This window comes from Peromyscus leucopus, chromosome 11 (assembly GCF_004664715.2).
Source record: "Peromyscus leucopus breed LL Stock chromosome 11, UCI_PerLeu_2.1, whole genome shotgun sequence".
In the NCBI taxonomy this organism is placed as follows: Eukaryota; Metazoa; Chordata; class Mammalia; order Rodentia; family Cricetidae; genus Peromyscus; species Peromyscus leucopus.
Window position 1 is genome coordinate 50,245 of NC_051072.1, and position 24,695 is coordinate 74,939.

General features: G+C 40.3%; 1 protein-coding gene and 1 long non-coding RNA gene across 14 annotated transcripts in view; both read right to left on the bottom strand.

The window, feature by feature from the left end:
• Positions 1–28: 28 nt before the first annotated feature.
• Positions 29–1,482, bottom strand: LOC119088701. The gene is made up of 3 exons (XR_005092396.1): positions 1,314–1,482; positions 684–944; positions 29–62 (listed from the first exon to the last, which is right to left on the bottom strand). It is a non-coding gene; the product is annotated as an uncharacterized LOC119088701 (long non-coding RNA).
• A 12,626-nt stretch (positions 1,483–14,108) lies between these two features.
• The window catches only part of LOC114685531 (zinc finger protein 58-like), a 127,234-nt gene continuing 116,647 nt past the window's right edge, over positions 14,109–24,695 (bottom strand). For 7 of the 13 annotated variants that reach the window (XM_037209352.1, XM_037209346.1, XM_028860164.2 and 4 more), the window contains 2 exons: positions 19,289–19,384; positions 14,109–16,938 (listed from right to left, as the gene is read on the bottom strand). In XM_037209352.1, coding sequence (XP_037065247.1) covers positions 15,080–16,938; positions 19,289–19,384 — 1,955 coding nt within the window. In that variant the 3' untranslated portion in view covers positions 14,109–15,079. The remainder of the gene's footprint in view (positions 16,939–19,288; positions 19,385–24,695) is intronic. The other 6 variants (XM_037209347.1, XM_037209350.1, XM_037209351.1 and 3 more) reach the window with 1 other exon arrangement.

Here is a 24,695-nt window from a genome sequence, read left to right on the forward strand (position 1 = left end):
GGGGTCCTTTTGACCTCTGTGAAGTGGGTCTAGGTTTTGTGACTTTTTTGATCCTTTGAGGCCTACTTACAAAATGACATAAAAGTTTTAGATACATTAGTATTACCAATCTGTACTGAAATCCATATTGTAAACAAAGCAGGTAATGGGTATCTGTAAAACAGCAGAAGCGGACTCATACCTTTGAGTCCCAACAAGAACTATAGATTTGGGTTAAAAGCTTGTGCATTTTCCTTCTGTCCAGAAAGCCAGGTATAAATTGGACAGAGATTTTTGGCCTGATGAGAAGCACTTTTAGGTTTATATTTACATATATTTAGATGACATCTAAAACAAATCCAAAATGTTGAGCTTGTGACTGAACAGTAAGTAGTCATTGCTCTACCAGTTCATCAGGTTTCCTAAATGTTAAGCTCTGAACCATAGGACAGGAGAGTAATCTGAAACATATTTTATCTTAAATCATTTTTTTGAGATCATCAAAGCTTAGAAGTTTTTTTATCCTAAAAGTGAACTAACAAGCTAGCTATCTCCTTGCAGAAGGATCTGATTGTGTGATGCTGCCATGCTGACAAAGTTAGAGCTAGCCTGGCCATCAGTACTATCAGAAGTCTGAGAAGGATAATATCTGAGTGCAGACCAAGAAGCTTCCAATCCTATAAATTACAGGGACCAATTCCTACCCAGGTCTCCAGAGCGTTGGAGGCACCAGTCAGAACAGCATCAATCTTTTTTCACCATCCGGCCCATTACGATCCTGTTTCCTGACTTCAGCACCAGCGGCTCCGTCACAAGCTTCCCATCAGCTCCTTTACCAGGCTCTAATGTGACCATCACTTTTCCATCATGCTGGGGGATGCTTTGGAAGAGACAATGTTGCTCCCAGATGAATTGTCCAGTCAACTTGATATCCGCATCTACCTGGGCAACCCTGGTGACATTATCTGTAATGTGGTAGGGAAGACACTCAGACATCAAGGGGTCCTCATTTAGATTTACCAGGCAGGGAGTCTTTTACAGTACCACCATCCTCTTGGACAGCCACGCCCATCTTAGCCAGCAATGTTTCTCTCTCTATTCTGAGGGCTTTTGTCTTAGGAGGCTTTTTTTTTTCAAGTCTCATTTATCTTGGCAATAATCTTTTTCGTCTCCTGTAGCCTCTCTATGGCCTCCTCAGGCCCAATCTGGGGCTCAGCACTGGGGGAGAAGGAGGGCTCCAGCTCCCCATTGTGTGGAGGAGGAGACTAGGGTGAAGCTGGGGTGGGAGGAGATGATACTGCTGACAGAGCATCTACAGGACTGTTTTCTTTTACCTTTAGACCTCTTAGGGCAGAGGCTGAGAGTCCCTGAGCCATCAGCAGCTCCCAAAAATGTGCCACCTCCTTCTGCAGCTCTCGGGTAAGCCAGGCATTGGGGCATCTTGCCCTGTGGTCAGTGTAGCCATGATCCAGGCAGAGACGTTGTGGTGCCTTGCATGTAATCTTCTTTGGAGACCTTGGGTCACTGCTAGGATCTGGAAGCCTGTCTGATATAATAAGCTTTTAGATCAACATTTAAATGCCATATTCTGCAGATCTCTGAAGTATGAGGGCTGTCCAAGTGTATCTGAATAGACAAACTTTGATTCTAGTTACTTGTTTCAAGCTCCACCCTGAAAACATATGCAAGGGACTGAGTAAATAAGTAAACATATCCCTGTAATATTATATCAGTATTTACTTACCCTGATTATAATAAAAAAAACTTGATTATTTATGACTGACTATTTATGTTCTTTAATAGTCTATAATAAGTAGCCTAAAAACAATGCTTTTAAGTTGAAGCTCTTCTAGCATCAAATATGGGTTCAATAAAGAAACCAAAATAAAATATCAATATAAAACATATATATATATCATTTTATCTAAATAACTTGAGCTTAACAAACTTTGCAAATACAAGGAGGCTAGACAACATTTTTAAACATTTTTAAGTCATTGGTTTTTAACTATAAAAACTGTTTTTAAAAGATTAAGATCTCTCAAATGTCTTTTGTAATATCAGCAATAAAATATTATTATAATTTTTTTTTTTACTTTAAGGGGGAGAAAACATGGCATAAATTACAAAGTTTAGCTGCCAGAGCAAGGTATATTCCTGTGTAAAAAAGCATTTAGGTGCAGCTTTAATATTTATCAAATATCTAATTTATCAAACATATGTTGTTATCTATTTAAATTTTTTTAGAAACTTGTTGTTGAACACTTGGTAAAGACATAAGTACTTATGTGTTAACCCGAGTAGATCTTTATAACCTTAGTAAAAGATGGCTGCCAGCTACATGGCTGCCCATGAGGTCACCAGCCAAGATGGAGGAAGCCACGTGGTTGCTGTTTAAAGCACGTTTTTTTAAAAATAATAATTACTTGCACATATATATATATATATATATATATATATACAGTTGGATCCAAGTTATATATATACATATGTACAGTTAAAGCTTGTTTACATTTTTAAGTCACATACTTGTACATATACACATATAAGCAGTTTGCAGAATCATTAGCCATTTTTAAGATCAAAACCAACCAGAATTAAATTTAGTATTTGCAGGTATAAGAAACCATAACAAACAGTTTATATTTTTTTGACCTTTTATAACCTTTTATGTACCCTCAGTCCATTTCTTTGATCCTTTAAACATTTATTTTAGACAAATTTTTTTTCTTTAAAAAAAACAGAAACTCTTACCAAAATCTTTTTTGTGATTTTTTTTTTAGTAATCCAGAATATATTGTAAAGTTGCAATATTTTAAACAAGAACAGAAATACATGCATATACCATAACAAGAATAACTCTGAATTTGCATCAGCACTATACCATAAACAAGAAACTGTTGGTTAAACTTATAACATAGCCGTGGTAGCTTATCAATCATAGGCAGTGACATTCCATTCTTGGAGCCAGACCTTGATCAGGTTTTAGCCCCAGGGCAGTTCTTGGGAGCCCCACGCAACAGCATGGAAGAGAAAGAGGACAGCTCTGTCCCATATCCACATGGGAGCCCAGCCAGAACCTGCCAGCTATCTGGGCCCCATAGTGCTCACAGCCCACCTTAGCACACAGCCATGCCTAGTTCCCATGCAGCCTCTGGGCCAACCTGGCTGCCTCTATTATACAGCTCTCTGAGCGAGCTGGGCGACCCCCCCAACCCAAACCCGCTGCATCTAGGCCCTGTGATGTTCACAGGCCACCTCCCCTTCTCAGTGGCACCCTGGATCTCTGAAGTAGCAGGGCGGCAGGTTAAGTCTAGGGGTGAGAAAGTCAACAATGAAAACCAACAAAGAGAGAAAACAACAAAGCCACAATAAGACACCAACAATTTCCCGGGACAAAGTACAAGTTGGCACTCCCTCCTTGGGCGGGGGGAGATACCCAAACCAAATGGTCACCTCTGAGGTGGCCTCAAATGGCTCAGGACCAGGGGATCCTTGCCCAAATCAGGGAAGGAAGCGTCCCTCTTCCCCTCTCAGGATCACTGTCCGGACATGTCTGTCCCAGTGAGAGCCTGCAAAAGTACAAATCGGTCGACCAGTACAAAATTAAAGTAACAAGAGAGAGACATATACAGGACAGACATAAGACAGAGAGCACTCTTACCGATCGGTGCAGATGGACCTCTGGAGCTCTTAGGGGTCCCGGCGGGGGGTCTCTGGGGATCCCGGAACGAGCCCCCAAATGTTGTGCTCAGATACTAACCCCCAGAGAGACCACCAAGGACGAGCATACCAGAATGCAAAAGCAAGGTTTATCTGTTACAAGTCATGACAGGGAACTGAACTCAAGCCATCTCAAGTGAGGCAGAGAAGAGTTAATCTTTCTTGGGGAAGTTAGTTTTTATAGGCAAAACCCATAAAATTTCTTAGAGGGGAGGGGGTTAGTACGGGTCCATCCTTGATTGGTCCAGTTTTTCCCGGGCCTGGACTTTATCTTATTCTAGCTGATCTGTTTGCCCTGTCAGGAGTTTTACAACTCCTCTCCGGGGTCTGGTCATGTTATCTCCAGAGAGGGGCATCTCGAGGTTAGTTGGTTACCATCAGACATCCTGACTGTTCTTTTGTTCCTGGGGCTGGCGCCATCATTTCTGGGGACTTGAAACTGGCCTGGGTTTATCTATATTGAGATATCTTTGTCTAAGGCCCCCTTTTGAGACAATAGAGTGAGGGTCTTGTTGTGCCTAGATCATGTCCCCAAAGCTGCCACTGGAGACTTTAGGTACAGAATGCAAAAGTAAGGTGTTTTCTAAGTTTACAAGCCTCCAGGGAGGCTCTTCCAAATCTCTCACTCACAGCAGGGAGGTTGGAAGAAGCACTCCCCTTTCTCTGTGAGGCTAGTTCTTAAAGGCACAGACCATATAATTTATTTTAACCTGCCTCCCTTTTTAGTCTTTTGGTCGAATATCCTGACTGTGTTTTCCAAAGTCCCTGTAGCAGATACAGCCACCTGGGGAAAGGGGGTCTAAGTTCTTATCTACACTTCGGAATCCTGGTTTTAGCTTCTCTTTGTCTGTAGGGGATAGAGTGGGGGGTTTTACTGAGGTATCACAGGGAGGACCAGAGGGTCCTGTCTCCCTTCACAAATGCAGGGATGACAGAGATGTGCAATACAGTAGACTGAAGTTTCTTTTCTATCACAGGTCTGTTTACTTTAAATCACATGAATACACACAGTCTGTGAGTTCTTCCTTAACCTGCGGACCTGACACAAAAGCCTGGCACTGGAACCCAAGGCCATGAGTGCTTTTCATCTCTTTCTAGACATCCTGCTTCTGGACTAGCTCAACACTTCAAGGCCAGATCAAGACATGTTGACACAAGCACTGTGGTCCACCCTACAGGAGGGATGGAAGACCTTTCAGAGTTAAGAAAACCCAGTCCTTAATGTGAAGCCCTGAGTCAGCTTCTCCAGTTCCCATTCTTCCTGCAGTGGGTCTGTGTGTGGGGGGTGGGGGTGGGGGGGGGAAGGATTATGTGTGTTCTCTCACCCTAGTCAAAGCTTTTCTATTGCAGCTGATTCTGGCAGATCTGTCGACTGGTTCCCGAATTTCCCACCTGTGACTTTTGTTTCACCTCGAAATATTTTTCTGTTAATTCTCTAACTGAAATATTTTTCTGTTAATTCTCTAACTGGAAGAGAACACATTCAGAACTCAAGACTGTTACACTAGGCCGGCTACAGAGTTCAGGAGGACCAGACCCCGTTTGCTCTACAGATTCTGAGAAATCTGACAGCATCCATGTGAGAACCGCTCAGCTAGAGAAGCATGCTCCCCCACCAAAGCTGCTCACTGAGCTCCCAGCTCCACCTCAGGAGCAGGCAGTCAGCTGAGCATCATAAGTTTGCAGTCCTGGACTTTGCACTATCATCTACTCCGCGCTACCAGGCAGCTCTCCTGTCCCAGATGCCCGAAGTGGACTCGGGTGGCAAGCGGCGTCCTAAGGAAACTGTCACTCAGGGCACAGTCCCTATCGCCCTCTCCCCAGCCCTGACCTGCAACCTCACGTGTCCCAGCCAGTTCAGCACAACACCTCCAAGGCAGCCTCTTCTGCGCTCTCTCTCTCCAAAACCCAGGTCCGCTCCCTCCACGACCGATCCCTGCACTCAGCACAGTGCCTCAGGCTGCGCTGCACCCTGGACCAACCTCCATGTCAGAGACGCAACAGAAATGTACAGCAGGCAGGACTCTCGCCCAACTTTGAGGAAGTTGCTCACACGTGGACTGAAAGCCAGGAGGGAATTTCCTGGATGGCTCACCGTGACGTCACAGTACCGCAGACTACATTTCCCAGAAGTCTATGCGAAAGAATTGTGGGATCCCAGGTGTGGCCTTTTCTCCTATTGTGGATTGGATTATGGCTGCCTTCTGGAGAGTATTGGAGGAAGAAGCTGAGTCAGCAGGACATCCCTGGGGCATGAGGCTGGTGTTCACCTCCAGATCCACAACATAAGAAACATGAGTGTGAGTCGAGCCTTTGACAGGAATATTAGCCTGTAAAGTTATGGCCCATATGTTATGATTTGATTCTTACTACAGCGTTTAAAAATCACGTTGACTCTGTTTTATTTTAAACTAATGAAGCATTACACTAATGTGGGAATGAGAAGTGCCTTTTAAAGATGATTTTCAAACCAGCCGTCATCTGTCAATCCTTGCTCCTAGCTGCTCTGCGGTTTCCTTGACAAATGGACCAGAGGTGATGGTCTGGACTGGGAAATTTAAAGAGACCTTGTATCTAAGTAAAAAGGGAAAGTCAAAACAAAACAAAATGAAACAAACACGTGTGAAAGTATTTGAGTATAAAGTCGCCTTTGTCTGAATATGCTGTCCTACGAATAAGTAAATAAATAAAAATCGTGTTCCTCTTCACTGACACTCTGTGTGAGTCATTCATGGGTCTGACTCCACGGCTTTTAAAACAGTTTTGTGAGAACATGGGCATCTCTACAGTGTATTGATGAGGGACACAGTGACTGTATAATCACTGAACAAAGTTAAATGTCCAACTCTCTGACACTTACTTGCAAAGATCTCCCATAATCCATCTCAGTTTTCCACCTGTACTTCTTTCCCTTGAAAACTTTCAACTAGTAATCTCTGTAAGCCATTTAGTTTTTGTGAGAGCTCTACTAGAATTTTACCAGTGTCTCCATGGTTTTTCACAAACTCAGGTCCATATTCACCACCTGTGTGCTAGGAGCTCATGCTTATCTCCCTAGTGAAGGGTCACTGGTCCTGGGTCATTCACTCAGGACTGAAGCACAGATAGTTTAAACTATCTAAACAGTCCAGTTTCCTATAGTTGAGTCAGGAGTATATGGTGGGGTTCCAATTCCACTTAGTGATCACCATGTTCTATGAAGTGTGACCTCACAGGGACTGTTAGGAGGGACACTGAACATCTGACCAGTTATATGGTGAGGCTGATCTCTTTAATAGTGCTGCAGAGAGTCATGGTGACCTCCAGCGTGCACTTCCTGTCTACACATCTAGTACAATGTGGACAGTGCTGTCATGTTCTACTGTCTTGGGACAGTGTCAGCCCCATCGCACAGTTTCCTTCTACTTTGGGTGCTGACCCTGGAGAAACTTTCCTAGAAGTAGCTTTTTTGTATGTTGTTTCTTTTATTTTTCGAGACAGGGTTCCTCTGTGTAGCTTTGGGTCTTCCCTGAAACTCAGTTGGTAGCCCAGGCTGGCCTGGAAGTCACTGAGAGCCACCTGGCTCTGCCTCCTGAGTGCTGGGATTAAAGGTGTGTGCCACCACCGCCCGGCTAGAAGTACCGATTTTAGCATCAGCCCCTGCAGTGGTCTCTCACCTTGCAAATGAAATTGCACTTTCACTAGATAGAGACTTCCATGGATGTGCTCTTGGTTCAGGCAAATGTAGGTGTGGTCAGTACAAAGGGCAGGTTTTGCCCATATTGGAGTTAATCTCTCTGACAATTAGGGCTGATTTCACATGGTCTATAACTTCAAAGTCACTGTGGTTTGGAATGAGAATGTTACCTATAGGTTCATACAATAGAACGCTGGGCCCCAGTTGGTCCATCTTGTCCTGATTACAGTTATGTAGAACACTTCTCAGCCCCATAAACATCTTCCATATTTACATGGATTCTGCTGTTCATCAACCATGTCTTAATGCCTGTGGGACAAACAATTTTCCATATTATCCCTCCATCTTTTTGCAGTCTCAATTTCTGTCTTCACTCTATATATTGTTCATCCTGTTACATAGAAATACATTGTTCAGTAGCCTCAGTATAGTTTCTCACTTTCTGCAATATCAGTCAATTCTTGCTGAAATTTTTTCATTTTGGGTGCTTGTGTATGCACCACTCTTATACATAAGGCTGTAACTTGACCTATATCCTGTAACATGGTTGTCAGAGTCTAATTTAAGACCAGTCATTTCCGTAGCCATACATAAGAGACCTGACCATCTAAAATTTAGGGACAAAATGGGTCCCATGACAATGATTCCTCTTCAGTGTGTAATGTAACTAAGTGTGTGTGGGGAACTTCCATAGGTTCATTAATTTGTTCTGTCTCCCAATGTACTCATCGTGGCGCTCCATCTCTCTTTCCCTTGTCCTGATCACTCAGAATGTGCTTCCTCCCTCTTATTATATTCTCTCAGGTTTAGATGGAACCAAAACCTGTTCAAAGCTTACAAAATATTTGCCAGCCCTGAGACTTAGTGGCCTTTTAATTTTGGCACAGTTGATCCTTTCTGAAATGCATTATTCATCATGTCATCTTGATAACAGCTCCCATCACTGAACCATACCTAGTATGTAGTCAGTTATCTCACATACTCATGAGGTCACAAGGCTTTGCTGAATCTCTCTTAAGTGTCAAGTGACCTAAAAGATGTGTATTTGTCTCCAGGTGTGCTGTGAGTTCATGTTACAACCTGCTCCTCCCCAAAGTGGAGGGACTCAGCTCCAGGGTAAAACATGAGTGTGTAATGACACCTCACCTTTATCCATTGCTGGAATTCCCTCTGCAGAGATTTCATCTGCTGTGTGCAATTTCCTCTTCTCTGATGCTGAAAGGATTCCTATGTGACAGTATTTTGAAATTCATGGGTCCTGCCTTGAACTTACCTCAGTTTCTCAAAATCAGGACAAAAAATTATTATTTCTACAATACAAAGATATCAAATAACTTGGGGCTGAAAAGATGGCTCAGAGGTTAAGAGCACTGCTTGTTCTTCCATAGGTCCTGAGTTCAATTCCCAGCAACCACATGGTGGCTCATAACCATCTGTAAAGAGATCTGGTGCCCTCTTCTGGCCTGCAGGGATATCTGCAGACAGAACACTGTATAATAAATAAATAAATAATCTTTTAAAAAAGATATCAAATAACTTATTGTAATTTTACAATCAAATACCATACTATACATCATAACCTCTACCCTGGCAGCCTCTGAGTGTTTCACTTTCACCTCTTACTAAGAGAGACAATCTATTTCTCTTTGGCTGTTTAGACTCTAATAGAAGAAGGTCAAAGTCCAAATTCTCTTGACTTTGTAATTCAAACAATTGCTTATCCCACAGTGCTTATAAGATCATGGCTTCAACATGCCTTGGACAGTGGTCACTTGACATTCCAGAAGGAAGGAATCATCATCAGGCAAGGAAAGATATGAATAAGTGAGACACAAATTCAGTGCGAAATCCCACATCTTGCTACATTATGTACATGGCATCAGTGGATCCTGGTTGAAGTTATGTGGTCTCCAAAGAATTGTGTCAACTCAGACTCTTATCTCTGTGCTCTGAATAACAGATAGCCTTTGTCTAATCTTTGCTATATTTCTGTCACGAGTATAGGATGGGTTTCCAATACAACTTAGCTGTCTTCTCCATGTTTCATTGTGAATCAGTTCAGTTTAACTCTGCTGCAAAGGTCCATGTTGACCTACATGCTGCACCTCAGTGTCTACAAAGGAAGTACAATATGGACAATGCCATCAAGTTCTGCTTCAATCTTGGGAAATGGCCAGACCCCATAGCAAGGTTTCCTTTTTCTCTGGGTTCTGGCACTAAGAAACATCCCTAGAAGTGTAGCTTTTAGGTAGAACATCTACAATTATCTCTCAGCATTCAAATGATATTTCATTTCCACAAGATAGAGCCTTCCATGGGTGTGGTCTTGGCTCAGAGTATAATTATTGCTGGCTCAAAGTACTAGGATTGCCAATATTGACCTTAACCTCTCTGACAATTACAAGAGATTTCACATTGTGTATAAATTTAAATTCCTGTTGTCTTCAAAAGAGGAAGGAACCAGTAGTCTCATACAATGGAAGGCTTGGGCAGCAGTAGATAGAAACTGCTTGGGAAGGATTAGGAGGTGTGGCCTTATCCTAAGGGCTGTGTCATTGGGGCTGGGCTTTTCATATAGAAAATTGTGGGCAATTCCAAGTTAGCTTTATCTACCCCCTATTGTGGATAAATATGTAAGCTGTCTACTACTGCAGAGGACCGTACCTGCCAACCTGATACTATGCTCACTAGCAGAGGACATTTGCACAATGAAATGAGTTGTGAATTATTTTTTTTAAATTACATTTATGTATTTTTATTTATTTTTTTAAAAGATTTATTTATTTATTATGTATACAGCATATGTGACTGCTGGCCAGAAGAGGGCACCAGATCTCATTACAGATGGTTGTGAGCCACCATGTGGTTGCTGGGAATTGAACTCAGGACCTCTGGAAGAGCAGTCAGTGCTCTTAACCTCTGAGCCATCTCTCCAGCCCGAGTTGTGAATTATTAATGCATTGTCTCACAGCAATTAAAAAAGACACTAGGTCCTGTGGTTATCTAATGGAGAAAAGAAAGAACATATACTCTTCTCAGATCGGGCTCTAATTAATGACACATCAAAGATTCCATTACAGTCCCTATATTCATGAATCAGTAAGTTGCCAACAGAAGAATGATTGAGGGATTAGAACAGAAACAGGGAAAACTGATATACATGTGTATCAGCAATACTAAAAATATTGCTCAGGTTACCTGCATGCCTACAGCTCAGTGTATGACTTGCAGGCAGCTCCACTGATGATCGGTCTCCTCCTTTACAATCCTTACTGTTTATAGTGTCTCCAGCAGGTCCTTAATGTGAATCTTGTATATGCTGGAAAATCCCCAAGGCCTATGACATGCATCCTTCCCAGGAGATAATGAGGCCCCTCCAGGATGGAATGATTCCCTTCATGGGATATTAGTCCTGGGCACACTGCATACACAGTTCCAATGGAGAGAACCATGAATGCTTCTATTGAGCACTACTTATACTGTCTAGGTAAACTCTAAAGTTTGGAGCTTTACACCTTTAGAGAGTATCTTCTCTCCTCAACAAGCAACTACTAAATTTCCCCAAAAGATATTAGCAGAACTTTTTCTCCTAGGTCATTTGAGATCTCATCAATGGACTGTCATGCCATTGGAATGACTGAGTTTGAAGCCAGGTAAAGCACAGGTGACTTCATCAGAGATAGGTGTCCTGGGAGTGAGTTAGAGATGTACTTATCTTTTTTACCATACCTTACCTTGGAACATGGAAGTTACATGAACATGATGGATAGGAATCTGGAGAGTCCCCAAAGATCAATCTGGACATGAGGTGATACTTAAATGACTACCATCCAACTTGTCCTGATTCTGTTTGTGTTTGCTTAACCACTTCTCAATCCTCTACCCTTGTTTCACCTTTACAAGAATTCCAGTGTTCATAAACCATCTATTAAGTTTGTAGGACATGCACATTTCCTTATCAGCCTGTGCCTGTCCTTTGACATCTTGTTTGCAGTCTTAATTCCTCTATGCATTTTATAAATGGTTTATCCTATTATTTAGAAAAAAATTGTTTAGTAGCCTCACTATAGTTTACCTCTTTCTGCAATATCAGCCATTTCTTGTGGAATTCCTGTTTTGGTAGTTGCATATATCTCATTATTATACATGAGGCTGTAACTTGTCCTATAGCCCTAGAACATCATGTTAGTGTCTGATTTGTTTGAAGACAATTTATTTCCTTAGCCATATATAAGAGACCAGTGTATCAAAAATGTAGAGACCCAAATGGGTCTTTAGTTTGTAATGTAACTAAGTGGGTGGGGGAGAGATCCATGTGTTCTTTAACTTTTTCTAACTCTAGGGTTTTCAGAGTAGCACTCCATGCCTCTTTCAGTTGTCATGTTCTCTCTGAATGTGCTGACTCTTCTCTGTACATGAATTTTCCTTTGGGGCCACCTGCTCAAAAAAACCCATGTATACTTATTAATTAGGATAGCTCAGCCTATAGCTAAGGCTTCTCTACTGTCTCTTATAATATTAATTAATCTAAATGGTGCGCTTTAGAATACTACTGTACCTAAAAACATCTCTGGCTTGAGAATAAAAATTGCAGAGATGCTTGTTTGAACTAAAATTGTTAACTGCAAAAAGTTTTGGTTGTAAAACATCTCTTCATATTTGGAAGTGAAAGCCTGATACCAGAATTTAGTTTTTTGAACTTTTTGAACTTAAAATAGTGAGATAAAACTACAAAAACATTTTGGTTATGCATTTCTTCTTATTTGGAAGGCTAGTATTATCATTTGAATTTTGGGACTTGATGAAATAAATAATTGATTTCATTGCAATTGGACAATTTTGAGTTTACTTATACCAATGACCTGGGAACTGTTTTCTGGAATTTGTTGTGTTAAAAATGGAACTCTTTAAATGAAGAAATTTACTGTTTCTACCTAGAGTCAAGATGCAATTTTGTGTATGCATATATGCTTTATTAACTGGTGATTCATGAATTTTTATGGACCTGTTCGTGTAAAAATGGAATTATTTATGGTACTGGTTTTGTTACAAATGGCACTGTTTAAAGAGAAAAGTGTGAGTTTTCTAACTAGGCTTGAGATTTTGCTTTAAAAATTAAAAAGGGAGAGTTAATATTCCTTAGTCTATTTAATTTAAAAAATTGTTGAGTGGTTTAATGTCATGTTTTGTTAGTAAGAAATGCAAATGGGGTATACTAAGAGACTACTTTTAAAGTGTAAAGAGTTTTATTAAGAAACTGCTGTTGGATGTTTTGCTAAAAGTTTTCAAAGTGTTAATGGTTAGATTGAGAATATTGCTTTTCGAAATGGATGTGTAGGAACTGTGTAAATTTGGGTTTTTTCTAACTAGGTTCGAGATTTTGTTTTAAAAAATTATAAAGAAAAGGAAGAGTTATGAGTGAATTAACGTTGAATGTATGTTTGCAGAAATTATGTTTATCCTATTGATATTAATGCACCCTGGATTTGTGGAGTTAAGGAAATATTTAAGTTTGAGAATACATCAGAAGTTTTTCCTATGTTCTGTTAGCAAGAAAATTCAAATGATTTTATTAAGAGTTAAAGACGTAAGATTGAGAGAATTGTAACTATGGATAGCAATATTTATGTTAACCTGTTAATGGTAACAGTGAAGCTAAGGGATTCTTTAAGTTTGCAGTTGTATTAAAGTTTTGGTTTAGTCAGGCTTGATGCAGCTAAAGACTGCTGTAGTCACCTTGGACCTAATCCAAAAGAGAAATGCCATGTTTATCATCCTCTACTCTCATACTGGGAGGTAGAAAGCTATGGAGATTGTTGTGAACTCTTAATAACAAGTTATTTTTTATATATTAAGAAAGTGGGACCTGAGGGAGCCCATTTTCAGGTTCCTCGTGGCTTTACCCAGCAGGTCTGCATAGAGAGGATGATTGGACCCCGGGCCTGAGTGCAGGTGTCTGAGATGGCTTGCACTTGGGTGTGTTGGGGGAGGGCTTTTGCTCCACCCCTAGGCGTCTTTGTAAATACCCTGGGGCAGAAACAATCAGGGCCTATTGAAATAGGTTCCAGGCCCTCTTGAGGCTATCCTGTATTTTCTATCTGTTCATCTTCACAATCTAAATCCTTCTATCTAATATTTCCCGCTGCTCACACTCAAGAAACCTCAGGGAAACTGTGGGGTTGGTGGGTAAATGCCCTGCAGAAGCATAGACTCTTTGCCACGTAATCTTGAGGCTTATTCATTTTTCTGTGTTTTCTCTAATGTGCATATGGCATTTACACAATATATCAACCACATTCAAGCATGAAATGGTACTGACATTTCTAGCAATGTTTCACTGTTCTAAAAATGATTCAACATTTCTACAGTTTCACTGCAGACATCTATTTCTTCCTCTGACCTTCTTTCTACCTCTATTCTCTCAGATTTCCCTGACTTTTGGCTTTAGATAAGTGTAAGAAACCTCTTTCACAATGTGTGACACAGGTATCACTTTTAGATCAGGGCCTCCACAGGCTAATATTCTCTATACTTCGACCAGTGTGCATCTGTGTATTATTCTCTATCTACAACACAACTAATATTCTCTGGTGGGTGTTGAGAGGTCCCTGACTCAGTGGGATAAAGATAAGAACTTGGGTTCCTGACTCTGTGGCATAAAGATGAGAACTTCAGCTCATTTAGTTATTATTCACTTATTAGAATAACAGCCTTCAATTCTCCCTAGGTCTTATCACCAAGCCAAGCTTAAGTATATTACCAAATTAATATCACATCAGTTACAATTTGTGGAATAAGCATTAAACCCAACCAGAAAATCATTGGTTCCTCTCATAACTTGTCTGTCATTATTGCTCTATGGGCACTGTTGTTTTTTATCTGAGGCACAGCAGATACCACAGCTGATGACTTCACCTCTTCAGCTGCAGCTGCTGCCTTGAGGCTGAGGGCTTAGACTGGAAGAGCCTTCCTGTAGTTTTAACTAAGTCACTGTCCTTTTCTTTTACCAATAAGGACTCAAGAGCCATGTGCTGGTTTAAAACCTGCTAGCTCAGAGAGACAGAGATTCTTACACACCTAGGGGAGATATTACAGGAGCTTGGATGACTCCACTGGGAAAAACAAGAGTAACTATGACACAGCCCAGATCTCAGATTCCAGGCACCCTGTGGACAAAGTCAGGGCATGGTAAAGGTTTCAGAGAACATTTATAGTTACAGAAGAAAAAGACTCATTAATCAAGGCAAGTTTCAAACACACTGCTTGGACAAATTGTTGGGGTTAGCAAAGAGAAATCTCTACAGCTCTCTGATGACATTCTTAACATTTTTGCTATTGGAAGTTAGATGTTCTTGCTGACATTCCAAAATGATTAACCTAATATTCTCCACTATGGATTCATTGAGGTGGGTAAGATCTGAATAGTTAGCAAATATTTTACCACACTTCACACACTCATGGAGTTTGAGTCAGAATAAATCATTTGATGTATTTTAAGGGTTGAAAAAGTAAACATTCTAAGACATTTTTAGGATATTTCTCCATATGAAATATAGCATCCGTTGAGTAAGCACATAAAGATTAACAAAGTGTTTGTCACATTGCCCATAATTTTAGGGATTGTCTTCAGAATGAATTTCCTTTTCTTTTTTATATTGTCTAAAGGATGAAGGTGAAGAGAACCTTCTCACATATTCAGTTTTAGGGATTCTCTCCAGTATGAACTGTCTTGTGTCTCATAAGGGATGAGAGATAAAAAAAGGCTTTGTGACATTCTTCACACTTGTATGGTTTCTCTTCACTATGAACTCTTTTGTGTTTCCTAAGGGATGAGAGATAATGAAAAGCTTTGTGACATTCTTCACACTTGTATGATTTCTCTTCACTATGAACTCTCTTGTGTTTCCTAAGGTATGAGAGATAACAAAAGGTTTTGTTACATTCTCCACACTTGAATGGTTTCTCTCCAGTATGAACTCCCATGTGATTCCTAAGGGATGAGAGATAACGAAAGGTTTTGTGACATTCTTCACACTTGTAAAGTTTTTCTCCAGTATGAATTGCCTTGTGATTCCTAAAGCATGAGAGATAATGAAAGCCTTTGCCACATTCTTCACACTTGTACAATTTCTCTCCAGTATGAAGTGTTTGATGTTCCTGAAGATTCCTAGAACAGGAATATCGTTTGCCACATTGTACACAGGTATAAGGATTGTCTTCAGAATGGATAGTTTGATGTGCTCTAAAACATGCATCTGAGGAAAAACATCTGCCACACTCTTCACACTTGTAAGGGTTGTCTTCAGAGTGAATTATTTGATGTCGTCTAAGGCATGAAGCTGAGGAAAAATATTTGCCACACTCTTCACACTTGTATAATTTCTGTCTAGTATGAACTACCTTGTGGTTCTTAAGTGATGAGTGATAAAGAAAGGTTTTGTGACATTCTTCACACTTGTATGGTCTGTCTTCATGAATTTTACTATGTTTCTGAAAGATTGCAGAATGGGAAAACCTTATGCCACACTCTGCACACTTGTAGGGATTGTCTTTGTAGTGAACTGTTTGATGTTGAGTAAGGGATGAGAATGAAGAAAATAAACTGCCACACTCTTCACACAGGCATGGTTTCTTTCTAGAATGAATTCTTTGATGTTGCTTCAGCAGTGAAGGATAGTAAAAGGATTTGCCACATTCTTCACACTTGCATGGTTTCACTCCAGAATGAATTCTTTGATGTTGCTTCAGCAGTGAAGGTTTATAAAAGGATTTGCCACATTCTTCACACTTGCATGGTTTCTCTCCAGAATGAATTCTTTGATGTTGCTTTAGCACTGAAGGTTTATAAAAGTATTTGCCACATTCTTCACACTTGTAGGGTTTCTTTCCAGAATGAATTTTTTGATGTTGCTTCAGCACTGAAGGAGTGTTAAAGGATTTATCACATTCTTTACAATTGTAGGGTTTCTCTCCAGAATGAATTCTTTGATGTTGCTTCAGCATTGAGGGATCATAAAAAGCTTTGTCACATTTTTCACATTTGTTGGGTTTCTCTCCAGAATGAATTTTTTGATGTTGCTTCAGGAATGAAGGATCATAAAAAGCTTTGCCACATTTTTCACACTTGTGTGGTTTCTCTCCAGAATGAATTCTTTGATGTTGCTTCAGGAATGAAGGATCATAAAAAGCTTTGCCACATTTTTCACACTTGTGTGGTTTCTCTCCAGAATGAATTCTTTGATGTTGCTTCAGCATTGAAGGATAATAAAATAATTTGCCACATTCTTCACACTTGTGGGTTTTTTCATCAGTATGATTTTTCTGGTGTATAAAAAGTGAAGAGCGAGTATTGAAGGTCTTATGACATTCTTTACACATATAGGGTTTGTCTCCAGTATGAAGTCTTTGGTGTATGGAAAGTGTTTTATAAGAACTAAGGCCCTTACCACATTCTTTACACTGGTAGGGTTTCTCCCTTGTATGAATTCTCTGGCTTTGAATACGTAATAAGTTACAGTCAATACCCTTGCTGTAATCATTATAATCATTGAATGTTGTTCCTGTTGAGCAAAAGTTGAGAAATGAACAAAGGCTTGGAAATATTCTTCATATTCATAATGCTTATCTTTTTCAAAGAAAATATATACTCATATATATTAAAGCATCAGTGAGAAACTACAGTGCATTTCAAAACCTACAGGGACTAAGCATAAATGATAAAATATTGTAGGCAGAAGTAATCTAGACTTCTACTAGAATAAGGGCATGACCAAAAAGAACCTAGACATAATGGCATAGTATTCAAAGTTTAATAGCTAAGAAAGTTGTAAGGAAATTTTACAACAGAAGTAAACCCATTAAACAGGATATGATATATGGCCAGACAACCCTGAAATTATAGGGTAACCAAGCTGAGCAAAGAGAAAGTTAATTGTGACTATATGAATTTGAGCCATCATCTAAATAGAACATTTTTATCCTCCACATAGAGTATTATTTTGGCAGGTACAAAAGATATGCTGCACAAGAAGTAGATGGTCCACAAAAAGATTAAATTTATCGCTCAAAAAGTTAGGACAGTAATTTATGGTTTATTTCGATGAGAAGAATATATAAAACAGAATCCTCCAGCTCTGACTGGACCAGGAGGTGAGTGACTCTTCTCCCTGCCTAAGTCCTAAGCTCCAAGGCAGAACCCATGCTCTACCATTCCTACCCATTGCTGCCCCAGTTGAAGCCCAGTAGGGAAGACTCTGGCAGGCAGATCTCCCCACCAATACCCCCTAGGGACCCTGCAATCTGTAAGACCCCCTCCTTCCCCCAAACCCACTCATTCCCCTGTGACCTCAGGGGCAACCTGAGACACACAATCTGCAAGTTCTGACTGTACCAAGAGGTGAACGAAAGACTTTTCTCCCAGCCAGAGAGACCTGTCTCTAGGACCTAGGTCCTGGGGCACAACTCATGCCTCCCCACCCTCATTCATTGCTGTCCAAGTTGCAGGCCAGTAGGGAAGTCTCCTGTGGGCAGGCCTCTGGACAAACACCTGCACATTAAACACTGAATTTACAACACCACTCCCTACCCAAAATCACCCATCTCCCTTTGACCTAAGTGGCTCCCTAAGGCACAGGTTCCACCAGCTCTGATTGGATCAAGAGGTGAGTGACTCTTCTCCTAGCCAGAAAGTCCTGACTCTTGTACCTAGGCCCCAGGGCACAACCCTTGACAAACCCCTAACCCCACCATTGCAGCCCACTAGGGAAGACTCCAGTGGGCAGATCTCCCTACCTATATCTCCCAAGAGACCTTGCAATCTATGAGATCAACTCCCTCTGCCCAAAACCACGCCTATGCCTGTGACCTCAGCAGCTCCCTGAGACACAAAATCTACCAGCTTGATTGCACCAAGAGTTCTGATTGGACCCAAGAGTGCAGGTTGGATCAAGAATGGCCCCTGAGACACAGACTGAGCCTCCACAGACTGGATCAAGAGCAGTTCCTTCAGACAAAAACACCGGTTGCACTGATTATGGAAGAGACTGGTAGACACCAATGCAAGCATACATACAACATAAAGAGCCATATGGCAACACCAGATCCTAGTGGTTGTATAAGAGCAAGACATGAAAATCACAACACAGAAGCAGAAGAAAAGAACCTAAAACATCACTTTGTGGAGGTGATAGAGGCCTTTAAAGAGAAATGAAAAATTCCCTTAAAGAAATTGAGGAAAAGACAAACAAAAATTAGAAGAAATCAACAAATCCCTTTAAAAAAGCCAAGAAAACCAAGAAAAAGCAATCAAACAGGTGAAGGGAAGAGTTCAAGACCTAAAAATTGAGGCTGAAGCAATGAAGAAGACACCAAGCGAGGGAATACTAGAAATAAAAATCTGAGTAACTGAGCAGGAACTACAGAAGCAAACAAATACATGATACGGAAGACAGAATATTGGGCATGGAGGATATGATAGAGGAAATAGATCGGTCAGTGAAAGAAAACACTTCAGCCAGAAAATCATAACTCAAGACATCATGTTCACTTTGGTATGAGATCTTTCGGCTAGAGTCTGCTCTCAAATTCTAAAACTAAATGACTCCCAGTCTGACCAGCACTGAGTTCTCTTTCCCTGAGTCTTACACCACAATGGAGAACCAACAAAGAGACAGATCTTGGAAGTCACTGTCAATAGAAGCACAGCTAGTGAGTTATTCTTGGGGAAATACAAAGCTTCAAGGACTTAAAGCACCAGAAACTTCTGAGAGATGAGCCTCGACAACAAAGACATGAAGGACAGACCCAAAGAATGACTCCCACAGTGTCATGTTCCAGGGTGATGGGAAAGCCTGCCTTTCTGGGGAATATTTGGACCTCAACCCTGGCCCCAAACCCCTCATTCCTACACACCTGGCTGCACGTTGGCTGCTGCTTGTCTCTTCACATCTGAAGAGTCTTGTATTTGCTCCAAAAGTGTCACCAGGTGTGGCTTAGACTCAGCAAGACCTGTTTGCACAAAAAAAGAAGGAACAAGACTGTTTATGTGTTCTTTTACTTGGAATTGACATGCACCTTCCAGTACATGGCTTATAAGGAAAGAGATGATGAAATAAATGATTGCAGACAATCAGTTCCTTAAATGTTTTCTGACAGAATCACTACACTACATAAAGGAATTTACAATAACCAGATTCTGAGTTTCATTTAATGGTAAGAAAAAAAAATCAGTAAAACTGATTGTCAGGCCCCTAGGACCCATCCCAGGGACACAACCAGTCCCCGGGTTACCATCACCCAAATCTGTCCCTGTTGCCAGACAGCAGGCAAAACTCCTACTAGAAGAACCAGCTCACCAAAACTCCCCCACTGGATCCTGCAATCTACATGCCATGCCCCCATACCCATCTGCTTGAGACCCCAACAACTTCCTGAGGCATAGAAACCAAACTGCCAGCTCTCATTGGACCAACAGAGGAGCAGATGGGCAGACATCAAGGCAAAAATACATACAACAACATAAAGAGCAATACGGTATCACCAGAACCTAGCTTTCCTCCAACAGCAAGACCTGAACATCACAATGTAGAAGAAGCAGAAGAAAGTAACCTTAAGAATAGCATAATAAGCCGGGCGGTGGTGGCGCACGCCTTTAATCCCAGCACTCGGGAGGCAGAGCCAGGTGGATCTCTGTGAGTTCGAGGCCAGCCTGGGCTACCAAGTGAGTCCCAGGAAAGGCGCAAAGCTACACAGAGAAACCCTGTCTCGAAAAACCAAAAAAAAAAAAAAAAAGAATAGCATAATAAAGATACTAGAGGCCTTTCAAGAAAAAATCAAAAATGAAATGGAGGAAAAGACAAACAAAAAATTGGAAGAAATCAATAAAGAAATAGAGGAAAAGATAAATAAAAAATTGAGCTGGGCAGTGGTGGCACACCCCTTTAATCCCAGCACTCAGGAGGCCGAGGCAGGAGGATCTCTGTGAGTTCAAGGCCAGCCTGGTCTACAAACCAAGTTCCAGGAAAGGCGCAAAGCTACACAGAGAAACCCTGTCTCGAAAAACCAAAAAAAAAAAAAAAAAAAAAAAAAAAAAAAAAAAAAAAAAAAAAGAAAGAAAGAAAAAAAATGGAAAGAAATCAATAAATTCCTTAAAGATAGCCAAGAAATCCATGAAAAGGCAATTAAACATGTGAGGAATATAGTTCAAGACCTGAAATGGGAAACAGAATCAATGAAGAAGACACAAAGAGAGAAAATGCTGGAAATAGAAACTCTGAGTAAATGAACAGGAAACACAGATACAAGCATAACCAACAGAACACAAGAGATGGAAGAGAGGATCTCTGGTGTAGAGGATACAATAGAGTAAATGGATTCATCAGTCAAAGAAAATACCAAAGCCAAAAAAGTCATCACACAAAACATCCAGAAAATCTGGGACACCATGAAAAGGCCAAACCTACAAATAATAGAGATGGAAGAAGGAGAAGAATACCAACTCAAAGGCATAGAAAATATATTCAACAAGATCATAGAAGAAAACTTTCCCCACTTAAAGAAAAAAATGCCTATGAAGACACAAGAAGCCCATAGAACAACAAACAGACTAGATTCCCCCAAATGTCCCCTCACAACGTAATAATTAAACTGAACCTACAGAATAATGAAAGAATATTAAGAGCAGCAAACAAAAAGGCCAAGGGACTTATAAAGGCAAACCCATCAATATAACACCAGATTTCTCAATGAAGACTTTGAAAGCCAGAAGGTCCTGGACAGATGTAATGCAGACAGTAAGAGACCATGGATGTCAGCCTAGACTAATATACCTACCAAAATTTTCAACCACCATAGCTGGTGTGAACAAGACATTCCAAGACCAAGCCAGATTTAAACATCTTATCCACAAATCCAGTCCTACAGAATGCACTAGAATGAAAATTCCAACCAAAGTAAGTCAGATACACAAACAAAAAACGAAGGCAATAGATAACCACATAGCAGTAAATCCCAAAGAAGAGAAATACACACACACTACCACAAAAATATAACAGGAACTAACATCACAGGTCATTAATAACCCTTAATATCAATGGACTTAATTCACCTATGAAAAGACACAGGGTAACAGAATGGATATGAAAACAGGACCCATCTTTCTGTTGCATACAAGAAACACACCTCAATTACAAAGATAGACACTACTTCAGAATAAAAGGCTGGGAAAGGTCTTTCCAATCAAATGGTCTTAAGAAGTAAGCTGGTATAGCTATCCTAATATGCAACAAAATAGGCCTCAAACTAAAATCAATCAAAAGAGATCAAGAAGGACATTACATACTCATCACAGGAAAGATCCACCAAGATTGAAGTTTCAATTCTGAACATTTATGCCTCAAACACAAGGGCACCCACATATGTAAAAGAAACATTACTAAAGCTTAAATCGCAATTTTAAACCCGACACATTAATAGTGGGACATTTCAACACCCCACTCTCACCACTGGACAGATCTGACAAATTGAAACTTAACAGAGAAATAAGGGACTTAACTGATGTTATGACTCAAATGGAGTTAATGATATCTACAGAACATTCTACCGTAACAAAAAAGAATATACCTTCTTCTCAGCAACCCATGGATCCTTCTCTAAAATCGAACACATACTCAGTCACAAAGCAAATCTCAACACATACAAAAGAAATTGGAATAACCTCCTGTATTCTATCAGACCACCATGGCTTAAAGCTAGATTTCAACAACAACAAGAATTACAGAAAGCCTACAATCTCATGGAAACTGAATAATGCTCAACTGAATCACCAATGGGTCCAGGAAGAAATAAAGAAAGAAATTAAAGACTTCCTAGAAGTCAATGAAAATGAATATACTACATACCCAAACTGATGGGACACTATGAAAGCAGTGCTAAGAGGAAAATTCATAGCACTAAATGCCCACATGAGAAGTTGGAGAAATCTCACACTAAGGACTTAATAGCACATCTGAAAGCTCTAGAACAAGAAGAAGCAAAGTCACCCAGGAGGAAGAGATGCCAGGAAATAATCAAATTGAGAGCTGAAATCAATAATATAGAAACAAAAAGAACAATACAAAGAACAAAAAGAACAAACCAACAATGAGTTGGTTCTTGGAGAAAATCAACAAGATAGACAAGCCCTTAATCAGACTAACCAAAAGGCAGAGAGAGAGAGAATCCTAATTAGCAAAATCAGAAATGAAAAGGGAGACATAACAACTTACAATGAGGAAATCCAGAGAATGACCAGGTCATACTTCAAAAACCTGTACTCCACAAAAATGCAAAATCTAAAAGAAATTGACAGTTTTCTGCATAGATACCTCATACCTAAGTTAAATCAAGACCACATAAACTATTTAAATAGACCAATAACCCCTAAGGAAATAGAAACAGTCATTAAAACAGACATTAAAACTGGAAAACAGTTTTCCAACCTGCCGGTTGTGGTGGTGCGCACCGGTAGGATTTGCTGAAGGAGGCAGAGGCAGGAGGATCTTGAGTTCGAGGCCAGCCTGGACTACACATTTTAGCCGGGCGTTGGTGGCACACGCCTTTAATCCCAGCACTCGGGAGGCAGAGCCAGGCGGATCTCTGTGAGTTCGAGGCCAGCCTGGGCTACCAAGTGAGCTCCAGGAAAAGCGCAAAGCTACACAGAGAAACCCTGTCTCGAAAAACCAAAAAAAAAAAATTTAAAAAAAAAAAAAGTTTTCCAACCCTCCCCCACACCCACCCCAAAAAAGCCCAGGACCATGCATGGTTTCAATGCAGAATTCTACCAGATCTTCAAATAAGAGTTAATACCAATACTCTTTGAATTGTTCCTCACAATAGAAACAGAAGGAACATTACCAAACTCCTTCTATGAGGCTACAGGTACTCTGATTCTGAAGACAAGCAAAGATGCAACAAGGAAAGAGAATTACACACCAATCTCCCTCATGAACACTGATGTAAAAATACTCAATACAATATTGGCAAACAGACTCCAAGAACACATCAAAACAGTTATCCACCATATCAAGTAGGCTTCATCCCAGAGATGCAAGGTTGGTTCAACATACGAAAGTCTGTCAACGTAATACACCATATAAACAAACTCAAAATAACAAATCACATGATCATTTCATTAGATGCTGGAAAGACCTTTGACAAAAATCCAACACCCCTTCATGATACAGGTCTTGGAGAGATCAGGAATACAGGGAACATACCTAAACATAATAAAGGCAATTAACAGCAAGCCAACAGCCAACATCAAAGAAAATGGAGAGAAACTCAAAGCAATTCCACTAAAACCAGGAACAAGACAAGGCTCTCTGCTCTGCCCATAGTTATTCAATATAGTACTTGAAGTTCTAGGTAGAGCAATAAGACAACAAAAGGAGATCGCAGGGATACAAATTGGAAAGGAAGAAATCAAACTTTCACTATTTGCAGATGACATAATAGTATACATAACTGACCCCCTATATTTGACCAAGGAACTTTTACAGCTGATAAACACCTTCAGTAGCATGGCAGGAAACAAAATTAACTCAAAAAAATCCAAAGCCCCCCAATATACAAATGATAAATGGACAGAGAAAGAAATCAGAGAAACATCACCCTTTACAATAGCCACAAATAATATAAAATACCTTGGGGTAACTCTAAGCAATCGAAGAACCTGTATGGCAACAACTTTAAGTCCCTGAAGAAAGACATTGAAGAAGATATCAGAAAATGGAAAGATCTCCCATGCTCATGGATAGGTAGGATTAAAATTGCAAAAATGGCAATCTTACCAAAAGCAATCTATAGATTCAGTGCAATTCCCGTCAATATCCCAACACAATTTTCACAGACCAGAAAAAAAACAATACTCAACTTCACTTGGAAAAACAAAAAACTCAGGATAGCCAGAAGAATTCTGGACAATTAAACAACCTCTGGAGGCATCACGTTCCCCGACTTCAAGCTCTACTACAGAGCTACAGTAACAGAAACAGCTTGGTACTGGCATAAAAACCGACATGTGAACCAATGGAATTGAACAAAGACACTGACATTAATACACACATGTATGAACACCTAATTTTTGACAAAGAAGCCAAAACTGTACAATGGAAAAAAGAAAGCATCTTCAAGAAATGGTGCTGGTATAACTGGATGTCAACATGTAAAAGATTGCAAATAGATCCCTATCTGTCACTGTGCACAAAACTTAAGTCCAAGTGGATCAAAGACGTCAACATAAATCCAGTTACTCTGAACCTGATAGAAGAGAATGTAAAAA